Source organism: Larimichthys crocea, chromosome VII, assembly GCF_000972845.2.
Source record: "Larimichthys crocea isolate SSNF chromosome VII, L_crocea_2.0, whole genome shotgun sequence".
NCBI classification, from domain to species: Eukaryota; Metazoa; Chordata; class Actinopteri; family Sciaenidae; genus Larimichthys; species Larimichthys crocea.
In genome coordinates, this window is record NC_040017.1 from 26,627,447 (window position 1) to 26,652,474 (window position 25,028).

At 42.1% G+C, this 25,028-nt stretch overlaps 1 protein-coding gene across 2 annotated transcripts in view; it reads left to right on the forward strand.

Annotated features, from left to right (window-relative positions):
* The window catches only part of prx (periaxin), a 37,270-nt gene that overhangs the window by 10,132 nt on the left and 2,110 nt on the right, over positions 1-25,028 (forward strand). For both annotated transcript variants that reach the window (XM_027280179.1, XM_027280180.1), the window contains 7 exons: positions 5,992-6,047; positions 7,852-7,959; positions 9,821-9,946; positions 10,556-10,715; positions 12,372-12,565; positions 12,752-12,984; positions 13,208-24,504. In XM_027280179.1, coding sequence (XP_027135980.1) covers positions 5,992-6,047; positions 7,852-7,959; positions 9,821-9,946; positions 10,556-10,715; positions 12,372-12,565; positions 12,752-12,984; positions 13,208-24,504 — 12,174 coding nt within the window. The remainder of the gene's footprint in view (positions 1-5,991; positions 6,048-7,851; positions 7,960-9,820; positions 9,947-10,555; positions 10,716-12,371; positions 12,566-12,751; positions 12,985-13,207; positions 24,505-25,028) is intronic.

Consider the following 25,028-nt stretch of genomic DNA (forward strand, 5'->3'; position numbering starts at 1 on the left):
TTATTTATTTATGTTGGAGTCAACGCTCGTGTCTTACAGGCCGAGTCTCCTGCTCTGCTTGAGCATCGATTGCTACGGAGATGTCATGATCACGACATGATGATGATTGGACGGTGTTTCATTTATCTCTGTGAAAAATGAACGAAAATCAATGAAGGAGAGGAAATCATATTATTATATAAGTATTCATTCGTTCCATGCTTGTTGGAAGCTGCTTATTAGATATGATCGCCCTGCTGTCCTTCAGACAGACAACAAATATAACATAGACAATATCTGTTTCCAGTTGATCATTCCTTATTGATATTGCAGCCTCAGCTGCTGCTGACCTTTTAAAGTAATTAGATAACAGCTGTATGTGATGTAACATGTAAGAGAGGAAGTAGAGAGCAGTGACTTAACCCGCCATCACCAGGATATGTCAGCAGCTCGCAGCTTTGTGAATGGACGTGCAGTTTATGAACTTCGCTTGTTAAATCCGGTGTTAAAGTTAGCTCAGTTGTTTAAGCATAGGCATACGCACTGACAGGGGATACACTGCGTATCACAGGCACAGCTTATAAACAGTCGATGACCATCATCGTGCTTTAGCTCTGGATCACCGCCATGAATCAGAGCAGGGTTATCTGCAGTCTGCATATCAAGGACAAGAATATAAATAAATGAAGACCAAATATACATTTAGCTCCTGAAAAAGGCTCTCTGTGTTTCTATATTTATTTATACTTTTATTTTTATGCCTGAAAATCGACTAAACATGAACTAAACATTAGTCACAGGCTTTTAACTCAGGGTTAGTAGAAGTGCAGCGTGAATCATGCGGCCCTGGGCTCAGGTTAACTCTGGGTCTGTGAGTCTGTGAGTTCATGCACATACTGTACATATGTTTGTCTTATTAGAAGCACTACTTTTAGAGATAGCATGTAAAGATCGTGCTCTGGATCACAGAACAAAAGGTGTTTTATTCATGCGTGTGCGGCGGTGCTGGAAATGTTTGTGTGTTGCTGCTGTCGGAGGAAAGAGTGACGCTGGTTTCTGTGTTTTTTCTGAGAACGATGCTGTTTGTTGGAGTATTTCGAGTCCATCTGGTGTCTAGAATAGAAACAGTTTCCCTCCTCTTGTCTTGTGATTGTCCTAAAATTAGATCCGATTTTATTTGTGTTATCAACTCAGGAAAAGTGCTGCGGTATTTCCTCTGTGTGTGTGTGTGCACCGTTACGTAAGTGTGTGTGTAGAAACCCTATTTTTGTCGATATCTGGTCTCTGCTGATAATACCTCAGTCCATAAATAAATCAGAAACTCACATCCTCAGCTGTCTCTCATGTGCTGCATCACTGCTGCAGTGTGTTATGTCAAAGAAACGTTATCAGCTTTTTAAAGTGCAGATAGGTGGTTGTTTTCTTTGGGTTGATACCGGAGTCGGGCCATTACTGAGCCAACTATAACATCATTAACTTGTCCATCTCTAATAGGCTTACAGCGCCTCAGAGCAGGATTAGAGAGGCAGAGTCAGTTTCAAAGGCCGTTGCTGTAAGTCAGAGCAGGACAACAAAAAGTATTCAGCTCACATCACACCAGCACATTCCCTCACAGATGTCCGGACCGGTGTGAACGGGTCACTGCTGTCAGACGTGCCTTTAAAGAAACTGTCTAAAGTGACTTCCTGCAGTTGTTCCAATGATGATGAAGGAGCGTATCTTCGTTGTTGGATGGATGGTTGTGTGTGTGTGTGTGTGTATAAAGAGTGTGTGACCTTACACACACACACAAAGTCTGGAGTGTCCATATGGCAGTGTGCCAGTGCGGGGAGTAGCGTGACCTTCAGTGAGGTGGAGAGTGAGGGTGTGGAGGTCAGGGATGGATGGACACGTAGTGTCACACTTTCCTGCACTAGACTGATCCTGCAGCCCGTCACAGACCACAAACAACAATGCTTACCCCTCCTTAATGAAGTGCTCTCATTGCCTCACCTTAACATAGATGACATGCACAGATATTAGAGCAAGCAAAGGTTTTAAAACTATCGGACAGAGGTCTGGAGAATCGACAAGTACTGACCACTGAGCCACCCTGAAGGAAATCCTGAAATCTAACTGAACTCTTTAATTATTAAGTTGTTTGTTTACGACATTTTCCATGTGATGAATGTCTCTTTTAGCTCTGGTTTTGGTCTCTACCAACTCCTGAAGGAAATATCTGTCTCTTCAGCTGCTAAATGCTTCTCTGTGTTCACCACGACTGTGTAAGGTTTTAACCATTTATTGCAACGGAGGTGGTGTGGCTCTGCTCATGTGTGTGATGCTCTCCAACAAATCTGAGTTCGATTGGAACCAATAATCCTGCAGCCGTGCAGCTTCGTGCTGTGAATATGTAAATGGACTTGTTGCAGCACGCTCTCATAAAGGACGATGAACTCAGTGACTGAGCCTTTTTTGCACAAACTGTGCTGAAGTTGAAAGGCGCTGTCAGACCATGTTTAAGCTGTCTTTTCCACTCCATGACCCCGCTAACAAACCTATCCAGTCTCCTCGAGACGAGACTAACGTAATCCAGCTCCTGTTAGACAAACTGCAGAGAGTGGCTGACAGCGCCGACGAGCTCTTTAGCTTTCGGGTTTTGTTCTCTGATCTTCAAATTCAGAGCCCGTCGTGAGTCAGGCAGCACCGGAGCCGCCTTTGATCAGATCAGCAGGGCGCTCTGCCTCGTACCCGCCACGTTATTAGGATGTTTTGAGACAGATGATTATACATTTTAATTCACGAATCGAATCTCTAGAAATAATGTGATATCTAATTTGTTTGAAAGCAGCAAAGGGCTGTGCAGCGCTGCAGGCAGGAAGCTTCACTTCTTTGTGCTTTGATTTTGCCTCTTGGATGTTTTTTCACAGCTTTTATCGTTTAGTTGCTGAAGCGTGACACAGAGCACTTGATCAGATTTGATTTGTGTGTTCAGGTGTCTGGAAGTGTCACTGTCAACATCTAAACACGCGTATGTATCTTTGATGTCTGCAGCAATAACACGAAAACATAACTTGACAAGCACTTGGTTCTTTCATTTGTTGTTCCTTTGATATTAAATCTCTGGACCGTTTTCAGTCGTACTATTTTCACCATCAGCCAACACCAACCTTGACTGTGTTCCAGCGTGTGATATAATGTTGATTCGGTGGTTTCGAGCTGATTATGTCTAAATATAACTAAAGAAGTCATTTGATACAGACCGCCCTGGAACAAGTGATGCTTCTCCAGCTTCACTGCTCTTTATGTGAAAAGCGTCCGTGCTGATCGGGGCAGTCGTCGGGCGTGTGGAGGCCTGCAGATGTGTGAGTCTGTCTATAATAAGACTGGGCTGTGACTGCGAGGCATTTCAAATCTTCACCTCCTCCTCCTCCTCTGCCATTCCTCTGCTCCGTCCAGGGAGTGCCACCCCCTCCACCTGCTGCAGTCCGTCTGTCTGTCCGTCACACAGAGCTGCAGTTTAAAGCTGCTGTCAGGTGCAAAACATCCACAGGTTAAACCGGAGCTACTTGTACTGAAATATTCAGTTTTCCTCTCAACAGTTTTTGAACTCTGAGTGTCTTCACTGTCACGTCTGTATCTTATTGAAAACAGCAGCTGTGACGGCTGCTCATTTGTACTCTGACTGCCACTTTGAGGCCATTAGCACTGCAGTGTGGTGGCTGCACCTGTTGTTGCTGCTGATGCAGTCAGTCACGGAGCACAGGAATAATAGACAGAAAGCCTTGATGTCAACACCGCAGGCTGAACATCTCTGTTTGACGAGTACGAGGCCAAATCTGAACTTTGCATGTCAAAGAAATGTCAAATAACATTTAAACTATGTCAGATTTCATTGAAAGCTGTGCCGCTGTGAGTACTGAGGCTTTGGGTGAGCACCCAACAGTCACAATCGAACCTTCACGGAATAAAACAATGATTATAGTCACACATGGGACCCACAACAGTATATTACATCTCATTATCACTGCAGAGTCACTGATGTGGGTGGTGGCGCTCCGTTCTCATGTGTAAAGGCTCGATCTCTGTGACTGATACAATGTGTGTTATGTGTTCCTATGACCTCCTGGATACCAGATACCTCCAACCCACCCAAACAGGCACGACATCCACGCTGACACTCGACACGTCCAAACACACACACAGCACAAATTCAAACACACAGATGGGCTTTCTCTCCTGCACACACACACACACAGACACACACACAGACACACACACACACATAGCTAAGCTGAGGCAGTTAAAAAAGCGATCACATGTGCAGGACTGTGAGGAATGACATTGCTGGGGGCCACAGTGACAGAGAGCCAAGTGATTCCCGGACTAGCAGAGATCCTCTGTTGATGGACCGATGGTGAACTGACTCACTTCTCCTGCAAACTCCAGTAAAATCAATGACTTATAACTTTAAATAAAATAATCGCACCTCTTTCCATGTTGTAGAAAGTTACTGTGGATAACCTGAGACTGTACCGGCCTCAAAGATGCTTTTTAGATCTCATCAGAGTTTCACAACGATCTCCATGAGTTTTATAGTCGGTGCTACAAACACCGAGCTTTGTCGGTTCCTGCTGGCATCTTTTCTGCCGCTCAGCTCTTCGTGGTCCCTGGTTGATGGATTTCAAATGTGTCTGAAAACAGTTGGAGTGAACATCACAGTGTCGAGAAGCTAGACACAGAATCAGGTCAGCAGTCTAGTCCTGGTCTAGTTTCTAGACTTTCATACAGTGGTTAAAGGTAAATAGTAATCATGCCACAGCACACAAGAACAAACATCTTCATGTGACTCTGAGGACTGTAAGTTACAGTATCTGTTTTAAGACAGCTTCCTGGATATCTGTTTGTTGGCTCTCTTGAAGTGAAACAGGTCACTATGTTCACTCCTGGCATCGACTGACTTAGTTCACTGATTTAGTTCATTTAGACATGGTGGACCGGGTGGACTGGGTGGACTGGGTGATGCTGCTGAATTTTCTACTGGTTTATAAACCCACGACTCAAATATCACCTCCATTTGATATTTGATACTTCAATTAGTACATACACTATATACTTCCTGGCATGGTGCACTAAATAGCAACCGGGCGCAACATTAGTGCCAACCTTTGACTGTACAAATATATAAATATAAAACATTTGCATTTTCACAACGCTTCCCCTTCAGCTTCATAACCAAAGTGGCGACCACTTGACAGATACATTAAATGCTGACCATGATAGCTGACTTCATTCTTTCTTTTGAGGTTTAATTTTTTGGTATTTTGCCACCATGTCCTGGATATTTCAGGCCTGCTGGAGTGCCACCAGTTTCCTAAAGGTGTCTAAGTTTGGATGATTTGGGGTGGAGTAGGTTCTCAGAGCAGAGCCATGACCAAGACTATGGAAAGAATGTCAAGACCGTCGTCCCAGATGCTTCAGACTGCCATGTCCTTATAGCAGACGCTTAAACTCCACATGAACACTTGATGCTACGCTGACTTAAGAATGCTGCTGGAGCTAATTCACTGTTACACGATATACAGGCCTGTTCTGATGGCATGTCAGTGCTGACTGCTGCCGAACGTCTAATGAAATTCTTTGTTGAAATCTTTTGAAAAAGATACAACACAGGAGCAGGCGAAACAAATAATGTAGAATATATGAAACTGAACCCACAGTCAGCTGTCTCTGCTACTTTAAAGTCATTATGGGATACAGTTGGAGTGGCATGATTATCCATTCCTGTTAGTCTGCACCTCGTCTTGTCTTGTTTAATGCAGCGTGAGGTTATTGAACAGGTGTTAGTTGAATTAAATCCACATTTATGTGCTTCGTGTGCCGAGGACAGGCAGTTGAACAAACGGGAAATGGATTTTCATTTAGCTCTTAAGGCTCATACAGTACGATGAATGATGCACTTCATCATTCAGACAGTCTTGTCTTAATTGAATTAGATGGGCTTGAAGTTAATGTTTGTTTGTTTTGTTTCAGACTCTGACAGAGAACAAGAGGACAGCCATGTTTCCAACCAGACCAGAGAACCAGCCGTAAGTAACGCAGCTGTAACGCCAAAGCGAGCAGGTAAAATGTTAAAGATGGAAGATCTGAGATCAACTTAACAAACTACAGCGACAGTCTACAGGAGTCACAGAGAAGGACGTGCTGCATGTTTAACACGCTGCACTTCAGCTCAGCCAACACTGAAACTCGGTGGAGCGATTTCTTTATGCGATTGCAGTTTGATGACAGAAATGAGAGTCGACAGATGTTACTGTTTGTTGCTGCACCTGGATTTACTTTAGTGAGGAGGCACGCTGCTCTGATATGTTAAAATGTCAGTGCGTTGTTACACTTCATGAGGAGAGTTTGTATTGTTTTTGATTATGTTTAAGAAAGGATTAAACAGAGGAAGAGATAGACGCTTGGTTTTGTTTTGAGAAAAAGATTTTAGCTCACAATCTGCACCGGAAGTTTGGAGTAGGACGGTGTGAGAGGTCACGGAGGCCTGACAGCAGGTGAAGTGCTAACACAGGATGTTTTTTTTAACAAGATTAACTATGTGAGAGTTTGTGAAGCAAGCAGAGGAAGGAGATATGAGAGGCTGGAACGTGACATGTTTCCTCCAGAAAGGAGGTAAGAGGTTTGATTCAGTCCAACTTAAACAAACTGTTGTTCCAGTCACACATGCGATAATAGAGACAAACATTTTTCTCCTCATATATTCTTGCCCCTCTCTCCTGAAAAAGTGATGACACAGTAAGTCAAAACAAGACTGAGTCGGGATGTCGATTAGTAGAGCGTCCGCAGTGGCCCAGGGTTCAAATCCGATCTGCAGCCCTTTGCTGCATGTTGTTCCCCATCTCTCTCTCCCTGCTCTCTATCAAATAAAGCTTAAAAAGGCCAGATTTCATTTTGTGAGGTGTCACAATGACCACATCCTCACGTAGCAGTGCATGTTTAGCATCCTCAGAAGTCCACAGCTTATATTGCCTTTTTAATTTTTGCAGAGGGAACTGTCTGAACCTCACATGCACACTTTCATGGGAGTCTGGAGCCTCCCAGTAAAACCAGTTTTCTTCAGCCGAGTAGTTTCACTGCAGCAGTGAAAAGTTAAAAAGCAGAGAATGTCAGTGGTTGTTGAAATAAATTGAGAAAATTCACATCACAGTCCACGTGTTCTTCAGATTTTCCTCTACCAGTCTCCTAGTAGCTGCAGTACAAATCTGTCAGAGGCTCAAACTGTTAGAAATTGGTATTTTTGTGATAAAACTCAAAATATTGGCAGCTGTACTCGTGTATTTGTTCTGATTACATTTCTAGTTCGGTCACTCTCCTCTGTCAACGTCACATTTGGTCATTTCACCTCTGTCATTAGTCCATAGAGGCTGCTGAGCCTGGCTTACATGCTACCTGCTTGCCCAGCTCCACTTCTGGCACAACAACGGTGCTAACAAACTGAGCTAACAGCAGCTACAGCTGTCAGCAGTTTACTTCACTGTCCATCATAAACTCTGTAAATCACAGAGAGTTGAGGCGGAGCAGCCGGAGGACATCAGAGGGAAAACCAGAAAACATTTTTCTCCATAAAATATGATCCAGTTTCACCAGAATCAGTGAAATAGTTGGTGCTGTGTGACTTAGTGCCGTAAAGCGTTACGTACTCTGTGATTGTACCTGGTAAACACAGTCACATAGTAATAGAAGTCAGTGTAGCATCGACATGATTTAAAATCTGTTATTTTATGGTAGAAAAGTTACACAATGCTGCCTTCAAGGGTAAAACCATGTTGGAAATCACTGCTGCATTAATATTCTAAGAGGACGTCACACTATCGTCTCCTGTGTTTGCAGGTAAAAGACAAGGGGAGGTCGCCCCCCTCAAACAGGTCACCCTCCACCACTCAACGCAACCCTCACCACAGCAGCTCCACAGACGAACAGGAGAGCCCCGAGAGAGTGGTAACACACACACACGTAAACACACACCTACCTACTGTACATAAACACAGGAGGGAAATCAATAATGCATACAGTACATGCAACATCTCCAGGGATGTTACAGAGAGTGGTCTTTAAGAAAGAACATGGAAAGGAACAATGCTGAGACTGTTATTCTCATTATCTGCATTAGTTTAAGTGCAGAAAGGGAGAGGGGCCCTTGAGCAAGGCACCAAACCCCAAACTGCTCCCTGGGCAAAAATCTATTTTGTTGGATTTATTTTGAAAGTACTGACAGGATGTTATTCTCATTAGCTGCATTAGATCAAAGTGTTGCCGTTGTGATTTACTTTATTTGGACCGAGGTGATCAACTTCAGAGTCGCATAGAGAAAATGTTGGAATTTTTATGAACTACATTGTTCTCCCGATATATTTGGAAAGGTGAACGCAGCATTGTGACAGACCTCGTGACCCCAGCAGCCACCAGGCCCATACAAACTGGATCACAATAGTCCAGTCCCCAATCTGCTGAGGTCATTGTCCGCCACATAAACAGCCTTTCATTTCTCCCAGCTCAGCACAGATGCCAGTCGTGGCCTTTTCACGCCATAACGCCGTGGACGCAAAGTCGACAACAAAATACATCTGAATGTGGCAGATCTGACACCAGCTGCAGGTGTGGAGGACTGTAAACACTTTCATGGACTGAAATGTAGAACGTTAGCACTGCTTTTATGAAACAAAGCGGTGCTGCTGCTTGTCGTGAGACAGTGACACCTACTGTTAGAGCCATCTTTCAATTGTTTAAATATATTTAATTTAAAAATAATAATAATAATTCTACAGAGATATTTTTTTTCACTTCAAAAATAGCACCACGTTGAAAATGTACGTTTGACCATCAGATCTTAGCATTGTTTCTTAAATAATTTGGAATGACTCACAGTTCCTTTTTGACCTATATTTGATTAATTACAAGACATACAAAGATGATATTTAATGTTCAAACTGATAAAAATGTATTGTTTTTTTTGTAATTATACACTCTTTATGTAACACAAACCCAATAAAGTTCAGGCAAGAGCAAAAATCACCTGTTGGCAACCTTCCACAGGTAAACAGGTTCACTGGTAACAGGTGATAGTATCATTATTTAGTATGAAAGGGGTGTCCTCGAAAGGTTCAGTCGCTCACAAGCAAGGATGTGGCACGTTTTCCCACTTTGTTAAAAACTGCCAATAGTCCAACAGTTTAAGAAAAACGTTCCTCAACAAACAGTTTGAATAAATTCGTGGATTTCACCACCAGCAATCCATAACATGATTAAAACCTCCAGAGAATCCAAAGAAATCTCTGCACGTAAGGGGCAAGGTCCAAAACTAACACTGAAAGTCTGTGACCATTATGCTGCATTAAAAACCAACATGATTATAACGGATATTACTACATGGGCTCAGGAACACTTTAGAAAACTGTTGACGGTCAATACAGTGTGTTCCTTCATCTTCAAATTCAAGTTAAGACTCTACAATGCAAAGAGAAAGACAGATATCGATACGATCCAGAAGCACGGCTGAATTCTCATCTGAGACGGAAAATGGAAACGTGTTTTTGTTTTTGGAAATCATGAAGGTCATGTCCTTCAGGCTAAATTTATGTTTTAGATAGCGTCCCAATGTTTTGCATTTGGGGTTGTAATTGTAATTGTCCTCAGTGGAATAATAATTACAGATTCTAGGTAAAAGCAATAAACCCAAATGATTATTGGTCATAACATTTAAACATCACTGGAGTTTCGTTGACTTTGTGTTGTCCCTTTCACATCATGACATCTACCTTGATTACAGGTCATCTCACCCTGCGTCCTCTGTTGTCTGCAGGTGCAGAAGGAGAAACTCCATGCAGAGTTGAAGCAGGTGTTGAGTCAGAAAAGAAGTCACCTGAGAGAGTCAACCTGCCAACTGGCCCAACCAGAGATGGACTCAGAGCCCACAGACAAACAGATGGTAAGCAGGAATAAATGTGACTTTTCAGGCTGAAATATTTAGAAACTGGAGAGTTCTTACTGCCATAAATCACTGATGTCAAAGGAGATGGATGACGGTGCACCCAAAGTCACTCCAGTGGTTGATGAAGTTTACGATTCAGTTTTTCCTCTATGAGTAGTCTACAAGTTATTTCTTGTAGTCGGTCACTGGAAAAGTGGATGTTATCCAAGAATAGAGTGACCTTTCCTCTGTGACAGCTTAATGGGCAAAATGGACTCAGAAGTAAAGCGTGAAGTGACAAATAACTGTACAGTAAATTTTGCACTCACTCAAGCAAGAGAAACAAGTTATGAACGTGTTGAAGCCCAATTTTTCATCTGTCCAGCAAGAAATAAGTCAAATACAAGACAGAAGAACATTCAGCTCTTTATGCGATGCATGTCCTCAAAGCTGCATGACTCTTTGTACCACCAAATAATGTTGATAGGTAACAATTTCTGCATCACACTAGTCCTTGGTCCTGTGTTTCATCTTCACGTATGAATCTATAGTGTACCATTGTAAAATGTTTATCTTAAGCCACATTGTGTTCTTGGAGATATTAAAAGTTGTGTGTATCTATATTAGAGTGAGGAGGAAGCCCCTAAGTCAGTGGAAATCATGGTGGAGACGGAGGCGGAGGCTGGAGCCAGCGGCTACAGTGTGACCGGTGGAGGACAGCGAGGGATCTTTGTTAAAGACGTCCTCAAAGACTCACCAGCCGCTAAACATCTCAGTCTACAGGAAGGTACCTGCGGTCACACCTGATTCATTTAGGGAGCATGTTTGACAAACATACTGAGTGCTTTAAGATGAACACAATCCAAACAAGAAATAAATAAAAAAATATGTTCACTGCAAACTCTGAGCCATCGTGAGTGTGTCCTGGATTTGTCAACCAGTACTAATGCTTTGTTATCGTATGGTATTGTTGGTTACACGGTACCATTTTCAACCCTTAAAATGAAATGAATTAAATTGTATTCATGAAGGGTGTGAATGCCCCAGACAAAAATTGGTGACAAAAATGTTTTTACAACCTCAAAACTGTTGAATATCTCAGATATCTCAGAGTTGGGTAATCACAGCAAATCTTGCAGTTTTTACTAATAATTGTATAATGGCACGATTAATGACCAATGCATGTTGATAATGATTATACGAGTCAATAGTGTGTGATGAATTCTATGCAGTTCATCACTTTGAACACTGGACGGCAGTAAACACTCAAGTTTATGAGCCGTTTATGAGCAGATACCGCTCCAGTTTATTTTGTTTTTTATTTTGTAACAACTACGGAAAAATCTGTTCAACATGTTTCAGATTGCTTTAGTTTGGATTATTTAAGTACTGACAGAAAATGTTATGTCAGTAAAAGCTAATGATTGTGCATGGCATGACTGTGTGGTCCGCTAACATGATCTCAAGAGTGAAAACTGCCATTAAACAACCTTTAATTCATTTTTTTTTACTGATTTAACCGTTATTATTTGCAGTAATCACATAAAAGATCAGACAACCTCTAATTCTGCTGTTTTCTCATTTTTGACTATTGGTATCTAATCAACACTAGATCCATTCATAACTAACTGAGCTGAGAAAAATAGCTGATTGCTGAGTCTCATACTGAGCAAGTCACTCCAAAACTTTGTTTCCCATTTAAGATAACCGACAACATCAGGTTTACCGACAATATTCACTTTTGCACACAGCAGTAAATGGTTCATGCATATTCAATTTGCTGGTTTTATCAATGATATGCAATACAACAATAAAACGTAGGGTTTTAAAAAATGGTTTAATTACTGATGTACTGACTTCTATTGATGTAATATTTAAATGGGAAATCTGTCATCACACTTATGAATACAGGTGTATGTTCACTTCCTTTCCTTACCTGAGGAAGATTATCTGTGGTCAATGTCAGTCACATCCATGTAACATGAAAGAAGTGGAGTAAAGACTTGTTACCGCTGCAAAAAGAGTGACTAACACCTGGCTGGAAAACAGTGATTTGTTAGCCTGCTTAAGCTCTGACCACACCCAGCGGTGCACCTGTAAACACACCCAACAGTGATGTCAAATGGTCCTGGAGTACACCTGTACTTCACTGGAGCAAGGCGAGAAGTTAAACCACTGGAGGTCACAGCAAAGACAAGATTCTCTGGGTACTTGTTATTATAAATGATTGGACTTCAGCACAGCTACTCTGACCACCACTGGAGACACTGCAGCACTGCCATGATGTATGTTTGGTATCCCCGAGGAAAGGGAGTATCCCAAATATACATCAGATTGATTTTATAAATTCAATTCCTGAACCTGAACTCAGTAAAAGTGTAAATTAAGATGGAGATTCATGAATGTCTTTGTCAAGTATTAACATAGTGTTCCCTGTGTGAAGGTGACCAGCTGCTGAGTGCCAAGGTCTATTTCGACAATGTGAAGTATGAAGACGCTCTGAAGATCCTTCAGTGTGCGGAGCCATATAAGGTCAGCTTCCTGCTGAAGAGGACCATCCCTGGATCAGAGGTCAGCGTGCGGCCTCGGGTTCCCAGTTTGGTGGTCAAAGGTCCCAAAGCCAAGATGGCCAAAATGGTAATCAATTATACGCTGTATCTAAATGTGGTCTCCTAACTAAAGTGTGTTTGTTTAAATAAAGTACCAATACAGGATTGTCACAAACAGACAGGTATTTATTAAAGCAGACTTTTATATGTTTAAATTTAAGATTGAAAATAATTCAACTTACTGACCCACTTGTCATTCATGTATGTGTTTCAGAGTGTGAAGGGTACCAAGCCATTCAAAACCAAGAAGAAGAGAGGTGGTCGTTTTGGTCTGAAGAGGCTGAAAGAGAAGCGCAGAGAGGAGCTGGCTGTAGAGGGGACACCACCCAGGCTAGAGATGAGTGACGTGGATGTGGAGTTTTCTCTCCCCAAATTCAAACAAAGGAGGAGCGTGAAGGTTGAAGCAGGAGGAGCAACAGCCGTGGGAAAGGCAAAGAGGAGGCTCAGGTTGGCTTTGATTGTGTTCTCTCTAAGTTTGTCTTTCATGTTGAAATGGTCATCATTACCTGCTGTACTGACTGGACAGCATGTGAAGAGATTTGCTGAGGAACATTGTGATGGTAGTTCTAAGAAATAAACCAACTCTATTACACTAAGTGATTATCTGAAAAGTATTTTGCTGTATCTGTCTTTTTCATGTCTCCATCCTTTCTTTACCTGCTTCTTCCAGGTTTCCCCACATGAAAACAAAGACTTACGCTGGAGCAGAAACAGGAGGCAAAGCGGAGACAGAACAACTCGAGGGACAGGTGAACATCTCTCCAGCTGAGATATCTGGAGCTAAAGTCAAAACCAAAGTAAAAGGACACAAGTTTGGAATCAGCTTTCCTAAGAGCAAACATACAAAGTCAGGCGCAGCATTGGAAACAAGATCTGTGGAACTGAAGCCGCCGGGTGTGAGCGTCCAGCCGCCATCAGTGGAGTTCAGTTTGTCTGGCGAAAAAGACTTGGATGTGGAAAAGGGTGGGGTTAAGATTAACACTCCTGATGTGGAGTTTGCACTTCCTTCAGGAAAAGCTGAAGCATCTTTGCCTGCAGTGAAGGGAAAGGCAGAAATCAAAGCTCCTAAAATTGACATCAAAGGTGGAGTTGATGCCGAGGCAACTGTGGGAAAAATTGATGTAGACGTGGGCAAAGGAGATGCAAAGCTAAGAATGCCAAAGTTGAAACTACCCAAAGTTAGACTTTCACGTCATTCAGATGAGATAGATGGTGAGATCAAAGTAAAGACCAAAGGGATGAAAGTGCCTCACACTGACATAACATCTCCAAAAGTAGGAATCGAAGGAGGTTGCGAGATTGCACTCCCCGAAACAAATATTACCAAACCAAAGATTGAAGGAGATGTCTCTGTAAAAGCTCCATCTATTCAAATGCCTTCTGTTGATATTTCATTGCCAAAGGTGAAGGGAAAGGACGTCGACATCTCACTCCCAGAGTACAAAGAAGCTGGGAAGATGGCAATAAAAATGCCTGCAATTGACATCTCTGTGCCTGATGTTGATTTGGAATTGGACACCGGACACAGAATTCCTGATGAGGTGGAGGGCTCTTTTAAAGGGCCTAAAATCTCTATGCCAAAGGTTGATATCTCATTACCAAAGATGGAATCATCCAATGTGGATATTAAAGGTCCAGAGGGTGAAGGGAAATTCAGCCTACCCACTGTTGACATCTCTCTCCCAAAAGTGAAACCAGAGGTAGAAGATGTGGCTATGGACTATTATGTTGGTGGAGATGGGAAGTTCAAAATGCCTGATTTTGACATATCTTTCCCAAAAGTTAAGTCACCAAAAGGTGACGTAAATATAAAAGGACAAGAGGTGGAAGGGGGCTTTAAGTTACCTAATGTAGACTTGATCCTTCCCAAAGGCAAAGCAGGAACCGGCATTGAAGGAGAAGGAAAATTTAAATTACCATCTTTTGACATTTCCCTCCCTAAAATGAAGACAGGTGAGATGGAAGTCGGCTTTGACGGCCCTGAGGTGAAAGGTGGTCAATTTGAAACACCCACACTTGACATTTCTCTGCCTAAAGGCAAAATAGAAGGGGACATTGACGTAGAAGGGCATGCTGGAAAGGGAGGAAAATTCAAAATGCCCACCTTTGATGTTTCTCTACCTAAGCTAAAACAACCAGAGGGTCATGGTGAAGCTAAAATCCAGATGCCCTCTATTGATATATCACTGCCAAAGGGTAAGATGGAAGCTGGCATAGAAATAGACAGTCCATCTACACAAGGAGGGAAGTTCAAAATGCCGTCACTTGATGACAGACTGCCCAAGATGGGAACATCTGGGGCAGAGGTTGACTTACAAGGACCTGAGATTAAAGGAGGGAAAATTGAGGTGCCATCTGTAGATGTTTCTCTACCAAAAATGAAGATACCTGAGGGAGATGTTAAGCTAGAAGGCCCTGATTTTCCAGGAGGAGCAAAGTTCTCTCTTCCTGCTGTGAAATTACCAGAGGGGAAGGTGAAGATTGAAGGTCCTGAAGCCAAAGGAGGAAAGCTTCAGACGCCTTCATTGGATGTGTCACTACCAAAGATGAAATTACAGGGCGGTGACATCAACATTGGAAGTCCTGAGTTTAAGGTCAATACACCAGAGGCAGATTTAGACCTGAAGGGAAGCAAGATTAAAGGAGGGAAAATAAACATGCCTACAGTTGATATCTCTCTTCCAAAAGGAAAAGCAGAGGGTAAGCTAGATATTGAAGGACCTACCGTGAAAGGAACCAAGTTTAAAATGCCTACATTTGATATGTCGCTACCAAAGATGAAGACGAAGCAAGGTGACATCAGCATAGAGGGGCCAGATATCAAAGGTGGGGAAATCAAAACGCCAACTATTGACATCTCAATCCCCCAAGGAAAATTTGAAGGTGATATTACTGTTGAAGGTGAAGGACGGGGAGGTAAATTCAATCTGCCATCTGTAGACATTGCCCTCCCTGCAGTAAAATTCCCTGAAGGAGATGTGAATTTTCAAGGTCCGAAAGTTAAAAGTGGGAAGTTTGAAATGCCAAAAATTGACTTCTCGCTTCCTAAAGGAAAAGGGATACAGGGAGACATTGATATTGATATTCACTCTGGAAAAGATGGAAATATTGAAATACCATCATTTGATACTGGACTTCCTAAAGGAAAAATCAAAGGTGATATTAATGTTAAAGGTCCTGCAGGGGGGACAGGTAAATTTAAAATGCCAAAATTTGACATTTCACATCCAAAGGTGAACCTTCCAGAGGGCGAGGTCAAAGTAGAAGGACCAGAGATTAAAGGAAAAATGGAAATGCCAACTGCTGATATTTCACTTCCAAAAGGAAAAATAGAGGGAGGTGTTAAAATTGAAGGACATGGAGCCAAAGGAGGCAATTTTCAGATGCCATCACTTGATGTTTCACCCCCTAAAATAAAGTCTCCTGAGGTAGATATCAGTCTTGAGGGTCCAGATGTTAAAGGAGGACATTTCAACATGCCAGTTGTTGACATTTCACTTCCAAAAGTAAATTTTCCAGAGGGTGATGTAAAATTAAAAGGGCCTGAGATCAAGGGCAGGAAGATTGAAATGCCAGACATTGATATCTCACTCCCAAAAGGAAAAGCAGGGGGAGAAATTGAATTTGAAGGGTATGGAGGTAAAGGAGGCAAGTTCCATATGCCCTCACTTGATATCTCTCTTCCTAAAATGAAAACTAAGGGACCAGAGATGAATATTGAAGGTCCTGAAGCTAAAGGTGGAACACTAAACATGCCATCACTTGATGTTTCTCTACCCAAACTAAAATCTCCTGATGTAGATATCGACCTTAACGTTCCTGATGTTAAAGGAGGGAAGGTCAACATCCCAACTGTTGACATTTCACTACCTAAAGGAAAGGTTGAGGGTGACATAAATGTTGAAGGCCCTGACGTAAAAGGAGGAAAATTCAAAATGCCAAAATTTGATGTTTCTTTACCAAAAGTGAGTCTCCCAAAGATTGATGCCAATGTGGAAGGACCAGATATGACAGGAAAACTTGAAATGCCAACTGTTGATATTTCACTACCTAAAGGAAAGGCGGATGTTGATATTGACATTCATGGGCACACTGGTAAAGGTGGCAAGTTCCACATGCCCTCACTTGACATCTCTCTTCCGAAAGTCAAAGCAAAGGGAACTGATGTTGATATTGAAGGACCTGATGTTAAAGGTGACATTTCACTCCCAAAAGGAAAGGTTGATGCTGACCTCAGTATTGAGGGTCCTGAGGTAAAAGGAGGCAAATTTAAAATGCCAAAATTTGATGTCTCATTGCCAAAAGTGAGTATCCCAGAGGGGGATGTCAAAATAGAAGGTCCAGACATCAAGGGAAGGAAGATTGAAATGCCAGACATCGATATTTCACTTCCCAGAGGAAAAGCAGAAGGAGAAATTGAACTTGAAGGACATGCTGGCAAAGGAGGCAAGTTCCATATGCCCTCACTCGACATCTCTCTTCCTAAAATGAAAGCTAAGGGACCAGAGATGAATATTGAAGGTCCTGAAGTTAAAGGTGGAAAGCTGAACATGCCATCACTTGATGTTTCTCTGCCCAAATTAAAATCTCCTGATGTAGATATCAACCTCGAAGGTCCTGATGTTAAAGGAGGGAAGATCAACATCCCAACTGTTGACATTTCACTTCCCAAAGGAAAAGTTGAGGGTGACCTAAATGTCGAAGGCCCTGAGGTTAAAGGAGGGAAATTCAAAATGCCAAAATTTGATGTTTCTTTGCCAAAAGTGAGTCTCCCAAAGATTGACGCCAATGTGGAAGGACCAGATATGAAAGGAAAACTTGAACTGCCAACTGTTGATATTTCACTACCTAAAGGAAAGGCAGATGTGGATATTGACATTGATGGGCACACTGGTAAAGGTGGCAAGTTCCACATGCCCTCACTTGACATCTCTCTTCCTAAAGTCAAAGCAAAGGGAATTGATGTTGATATTGAAGGACCTGATGTTAAAGGTGACATTTCACTCCCAAAAGGAAAGGTTGATGCTGACCTCAGTATTGAGGGTCCTGAGGTAAAAGGAGGCAAATTCAAAATGCCCAAATTTGACGTTTCACTTCCAAAGATGAACCTGCCTGAGGGCAATGTGGACATGCCAACAGTTGATATTTCACTCCCAAAAGGGAAGGTCAAGGGAGATGTTGACATTGAGGGACATGTAGGAAAATGTGGGAAGTTTCACATGCCCTCTGTGGATTTCTCTCTTCCTAAAATTAAAACAAAGGGAATTGATGTTGATATTGAAGGACCTGAACTTAAAGGTGACATTTCACTCCCTAAAGGAAAAGTTGAGGGTGACTTAAATGTTGAAGGTCCTGACATAAAGGGAGGCAAATTTAAAATGCCAAAATTTGATGTCTCATTACCAAAAGTGAGTATCCCAGAGGGTGATGTCAAAATAAAAGGCCCAGACATCAAGACAGGGAAAATTGAAATGCCAGACATTGATATCTCACTCCCCAAAGGAAAAGCAGGAGGAGAAATTGAACTTGAAGGACATGCTGGCAAAGGAGGCAAGTTCCATATGCCCTCGCTTGATATCTCTCTTCCTAAAATGAAAACAAAGGGACCAGAGATGAATATTGAAGGTCCTGAAGTTAAAGGTGGAACACTAAACATGCCATCACTTGATATTTCTCTACCCAAAGTAAAATCTACTGATGTAGATATCAACCTTGAAGGTCCTGATGTTAAAGGAGGGAGGGTCAACATCCCAACTGTTGACATTTCACTTCCCAAAGGAAAAGTTGAGGGTGACCTAAATATTGAAGGCCCTGAGGTTAAAGGAGGGAAATTCAAAATGCCCAAATTTGATGTTTCTTTGCCAAAAGTGAGTCTTCCAAAGATTGATGTTAATGTGGAAGGACCAGATATGAAAGGAAAACTTGAAATGCCAACTGTTGACATTTCACTACCTAAAGGAAAAGTTGAGGGTGACATAAATGTTGAAGGCCCTGACGTAAAAGGAGGAAAATTCAAAATGCCAAAATTTGATGTTTCTTTACCAAAAGTGAGTCTCCCAAAGATTGATGCCAATGTGGAAGGACCAGATATGAAAGGAAAACTTGAAATGCCAACTGTTGACATTTCACTACCTAAAGGAAAGGCGGATGTTGATATTGACATTCATGGGCACACTGGTAAAGGTGGCAAGTTCCACATGCCCTCACTTGACATCTCTCTTCCGAAAGTCAAAGCAAAGGGAACTGATGTTGATATTGAAGGACCTGATGTTAAAGGTGACATTTCACTCCCAAAAGGAAAGGTTGATGCTGACCTCAGTATTGAGGGTCCTGAGGTAAAAGGAGGCAAATTTAAAATGCCAAAATTTGATGTCTCATTGCCAAAAGTGAGTATCCCAGAGGGGGATGTCAAAATAGAAGGTCCAGACATCAAGGGAAGGAAGATTGAAATGCCAGACATCGATATTTCACTTCCCAGAGGAAAAGCAGAAGGAGAAATTGAACTTGAAGGACATGCTGGCAAAGGAGGCAAGTTCCATATGCCCTCACTCGACATCTCTCTTCCTAAAATGAAAGCTAAGGGACCAGAGATGAATATTGAAGGTCCTGAAGTTAAAGGTGGAAAGCTGAACATGCCATCACTTGATGTTTCTCTGCCCAAATTAAAATCTCCTGATGTAGATATCAACCTCGAAGGTCCTGATGTTAAAGGAGGGAAGATCAACATCCCAACTGTTGACATTTCACTTCCCAAAGGAAAAGTTGAGGGTGACCTAAATGTCGAAGGCCCTGAGGTTAAAGGAGGGAAATTCAAAATGCCAAAATTTGATGTTTCTTTGCCAAAAGTGAGTCTCCCAAAGATTGATGCCAATGTGGAAGGACCAGATATTAAAGGAAAACTTGAAATGCCAACTGTTGATATTTCACTTCCAAAAGGAAAGGCAGATGTGGATATTGACATTGATGGGCACACTGGTAAAGGTGGCAAGTTCCACATGCCCTCAATTGACATCTCTCTTCCTACAATGAAGGCAAAGGGAATTGATATTCAAGGACCTGAAGTAAAAGGTGGCGTATCACTTCCGGAAATTAAGTCTCCAGAGGTAGATATCAGTCTTGCGGGTCCTGATATTCAAGGAGGAAAGTTGCCAACTGTTGACATTTCACTACCTAAAGGAAAAGTTGAGGGTGACCTTGATATTGCAGGTCCTGAGTTGAAGGGGGGTAAATTTAAAATGCCAAGATTTGATGTTTCTTTACCAAAAGTGAGTCTGCCAGAGAGTGATGTCAAAATAAAAGGCCCAGACATCAAAGGAGGGAAGATTGAATTGCCAGACATCGATATTTCACTCCCTAAAGGAAAAGCAGGAGGAGAAATTGATGGACATGCTGGCAAAGGAGGGAAGTTTCATATGCCCTCACTTGACATCTCTCTTCCTAAAATGAAAACAAAGGGACCACAGGTAAACATAGAAGGTCCTGAACTTAAAGGTGGAAAAATCGACATGCCAAGTGTTGATATTACACTACCTGAAGGAAAGGCTGAAGGCGATTTCAATATTGAAGGTCCTGAGATAAAAGGAGGCAAATTCAAAATGCCTACATTTGACGTTTCACTTCCAAAGATCAACCTGCCAGAAGGCAATGTCAGAGTGGAAGGACCAGAGATAAAAGGAGGAAAGGTACCAATGCCAGCTGTTGACATTTCAGTTCCAGAAGGAAAAGTGGAAGGAAATATCAATATTGAAGGACCATCTGGAAAAGGAAAGTTTGAAGTGCCAGATGTTGAAATGTCTGGTAAAAAACGCGGTGGGTTCCACATGCCAACTCTTGACATAAATCTCCCCAAATTTGATCTTGATCTCAGCCTCCCCTCTGGTGTGAAAGACAAAAGCCTCAAAGTGAACACCAGTGGTCCTGATGTATCCGGAGATTTGGAGATGTCTGGGCTAAAAGGCGATATTAATCCAGCCAAGTTGAAAGTTAGGGGTCCAGACATTGAGACGGGTAATGTAGAAGGTCCAGGTGCATCCCTCAAACTTCCTACTGTCAAACTACCGACAGTTGACATCTCAGCTCCAAAAGTGGATCTAGACTTTGGCCTCACTAAACCTAAAGGTGATGATGTGGAAGTGGAGCTTCTAAAAGCAGAGGGAGGCAGGCCTTCATCAGGGGGCAGCTTTGATCTACCTGATGTCTCCCTCAAAGTTCCCAGTTTTTCACTTCCCAGGTTTGGTGGAAAGTCCAAGAGTGGTGATTTGCAGATATCAGGAAAAGGTCCCAAAGGAGACATTTCCCTCAGCCCACAACAAGTGGAAGGAGAGGTTAGGGCACCATCAGTAGAGTTTGATGGGGATGGAAAGGTCAAGGTGAAAAAGCCAAAAATCAAAATGCCTTCATTTGGAATATCCAAAAAGAATACGGTGTCTTGTCCTGATGTGAATGCTAAAGTGAAAAAGGGAAAAATTGAAATTCCTAATCCGGAAATCAACGTCGAGAGCCCAGACAACAAAACAAAATATAAAGTGAAATTCCCCAAGTTTAAATTGTCATCACCAAAAGGTCAACTTCCAGAGGGAGAGGTTGATGCTAAACTAGATGCAGATGTGGAAGGGAAAGGTGGCTTTCATGCACCTGACGTCACTCTCAAACTGCCAAAGTTCTCCATGCCAGGATTTAGCCCCAAAGAAAAAGATTATGAAGGTAAGGCTAAGGTAAAGATGCCCTCTGTTGAACTGTCACTACCAGCAGCTAAAACATCAGAGACTGAGGTTCTTCTCCCCAAAGCAGAGATTGAGGTCTCAGACACTGATATCAAAGGTTATGAGGGAAACCTCAAACTTCCAAAAATGCCAACGATTGACATTTCTATCCCTAAAGTAGATCTGGATGTGTCCCTGCCAAAAGTAAAGCATGGTGCAGATGTTGAAGTCGATGCAGAGGGAGGGAAATTCAAAATACCTCACATCAGTATGCCTAACGTGGATATTTCACTTCCAAAAGGAAAAGTTGAAGGTCCAGATGTTGAACTAGAGGGAGGTTCAGGAGGAAAGTTCAAAATGCCACACATGAAAATGCCTCACATGAAAATGCCAGATCTTGACATCTCTCTGCCGAAAGGGAAGATTGAAGGTCCAGATGTTGATATCTCCCTACCCAAAGGAAAGATTGAAGGTCCAGATGTTGACATCTCTCTACCCAAAGGAAAAATTGAAGGTCCAGAAATGGATATTAAAGGGGAAGGTGGAAGATTCAAGATGCCACATCTCAGTATGCCCTCTGTTGATATTTCACTTCCAAAACGAAAAGTTGAAGGTCCAGATGTTGAAATAGAGGGAGGTTCAGGAGGAAAGTTCAAAATGCCTGACATTAAAATGCCAAATGTTGACATCTCTCTGCCCAAAGGAAAGGTTCAAGGTCCAGATGTTGAAATAGAGGGAGGTTCAGGAGGAAAGTTCAAAATGCCTCACGTGAAAATGCCAGATTTTGACATCTCTCTGCCCAAAGGAAAGGTTCAAGGTCCAGATGTTGACATCTCTCTACCTAAAGGAAAGATTGAAGGCCCAGAAATGGATATCAAAGGGGAAGGTGGAAGATTCAAGATGCCACATCTCAGCATGCCCTCTGTTGACATTTCACTTCCAAAAGGAAAGGTTGAAGGCCCAGATGTTGAAATAGAGGGAGGTTCAGGAGGAAAGTTCAAAATGCCTCACATGAAAATGCCAAATGTTGACATCTCTCTGCCAAAAGGAAAGGTTGAAGGTCCAGATGTTGACATCTCTCTGCCCAAAGGAAAAATTGAAGGCCCAGAAATGGATATCAAAGGGGAAGGTGGAAGATTCAAGATGCCACATCTCAGCATGCCATCTGTTGATATTTCACTTCCAAAAGGAAAGGTTGAAGGTCCAGATGTTGAAATAGAGGGAGGTTCAGGAGGAAAGGTCAAAATGCCTTATTGGAAAGTTCCAGATGTGGAAATAAAAGGGGATGGGGAAGGAAAATTCAAAATGCCTCATATGAAAATGCCCAATGTTGACATCTCTCTGCCCAAAGCAAAATATGGAAAAATTGAAGGACTAGAGCTGGAGATTCAAGGGGAGGGAGGCAAATCTAAAATTCCAGAGATGACAATGCCTTCAGTAGACATTTCACTGCCAAAGGGGAAGACTGAAGGTCCAAAATCTGAAATTATAGGTGAGGTAGGAAAGTTTAAGATGCCAAAAGTTGACATATCTCTTCCTAAAGGAAAACCTTCAATCGAATGTCCAGAGATGGAGATTAAGGGAGATGGGGGACAGTTCAAGATGCCTAATGTAGACCTATCTATCCCTAAAGGAAAAACAAATATTGAAACACCAGAGATGAAAGTGGAGGCAGAGGGAGGGGCCATCAAGCTCCCACATATCAAGATGCCAAAAGTTGATATTTCACTTCCTAAAGGTAAAAATAAAGACATTGAAGCACCTGCTATAGAGCTGGAAGTCACAGGTGGAAAGATCAAAGGTCCAGATGTTAAACTTCCAAAGGAGGCAGGAGGAAAAATTAAAGGGCCACAAGTCACATCACCAGATCTGGACATCAGTGTAACACATAGTAAGCCTAAACAAGACACAGATGCTCATGTTGAGGGGGAGAACAAAGGTATGAAACTCAAGATGCCAACAATAGATATCAAAGGTCCAAAAGGAGACCTGGAGCTTGATATAGGACTCCAAAGAGGAGAGGGCAAGAAGGACAGGAAAAAAGTTGAACTACCTGACTTGGATCTTAACGCAGCGGGAGCCAGCAGCAAAGTAAAGGGGCCTAAAGTCAAAGGAACAAAATTCAAGATTGGAATGCCAAAAAAGAAAACTGGCAAAAATGAAACAGTGGAAGTAAAAATATGCAAAGACTGTGGCAATGAGAAGTTAAATGGACAAGTCAAACACAAGTGCAAGGCTAAAGAAAGATTAGAGTATGAAGTTGAAGTTGAAACCCACAATGGACATAAAGGGGACAAAGGTCCTAGTAACATTACAGTACCAAAGGTTACATTACCAAGTGTACAAGGCTCAGCCAATGTAGAAACAGGGGGAGAAGGTGCAGTCAGAGTCCCCAGGATTCCAGACATAGAGTTTGATATTGGTACATCACATGAAGAGGATGATGGCAAAACAGAAAAAGGCAAGAAAATCAAAATTCCGAAGTTTGGTGTCCCATTACCCTCCATCTCCTCTCCCGAAGGAAGAATGAATATCTATGGGCCAGAAATTCGGTATGAGGGTCCTAAAATGCCCAAAGTAAAGAAAGCTGTTTTTGTACTGGTAGATTCAGATGAGCCCATTGCACGCACAGGCCTCCTGGAAGAAGAGATGACATGTGAGCCTGAAACAGAGGACGTTAAAGTGAAAATGCCCAAAATCAAGATGAAGCCAAGCTTTGGGAAGTCCAAAGATAAATCAGCTGCTGGAGAAGACAAGTCAAAGGGACTGGAGATGAAAATGCCCCAAGTGTCATTCTCTTCTGGCAAATCAGGGTCGTTAGATGTCAAAGGTTCAAGTTCAAGTCTCAATGATGAACAAGATGCAAGTCCTCACAAGGGCTCCAAGGATGATAAAGGGACATTCAGTGGTAAAATCAAACTTCCAAAGTTGGAGTTTACCTCTCCATATGGCAAAATGGCAGCAGAGGAGGAGGATTCCTCACCAGGAGATGTAGGGGGAGACACAAAGGCGCTTAAAATAAAACCTGGCAAGATGGCATTTGCAGGTTTTAGTGAGGAATCTGTGCATGATGTGGTGTCATCTCATGCCAGAACAGATATGCTGGACAGGGACAGCTCAGAGTCCCCTGCTGGTTTTAGCATGGGGTACAGCTCAACAAAGGTCCAGTCTTGGAGTGTTGAGAGCCAAAGTACAGAGTCTGAAGAAAGAGAGTCTTCATCCTGGTTCAAGGTCCCGAAGTTCAGCCTGAAGCCACACTCCACAGGTAAGGATAAAGGAAAACTTCAGACTAAGATATTTGAAATATTAGGCATTGATTCTTATAAAAGGCAGATAGTATCAAAGTCATATAGTAGAAGCTATCCTTTCTCTATGATTCATTAACTTTTTATTTAAAGGGGATTTTACAATCGTAAAAATATACTTGTCCTGGTACTACATAGCTTGTGTTATGTCTTCTGTGGCTCTGGTGGAGATTTCCCAAGTCCCCCCCAAAAAACATGAATAACCAGGTTATCTCTGCTTATTCTCAGAGAACACTGATTTTTAACAGAGCACTATACCAGAAAGTTTGATTGATGTTGTTTCCTGAATTTTATAGAAGTATGATATTAAATCACTGCAATACTACTTTGAAAGAGACAGTAATAGTAAAAATCAACATTATTCATAGTAAGCTTTGTATGTGTTATACACTGTATACCTGCATTCGATAATTAACATATTTCACTATACTGCCAATGAATTTTTACATTATGCATTATATTATACATAATTTATCCTCGCTGT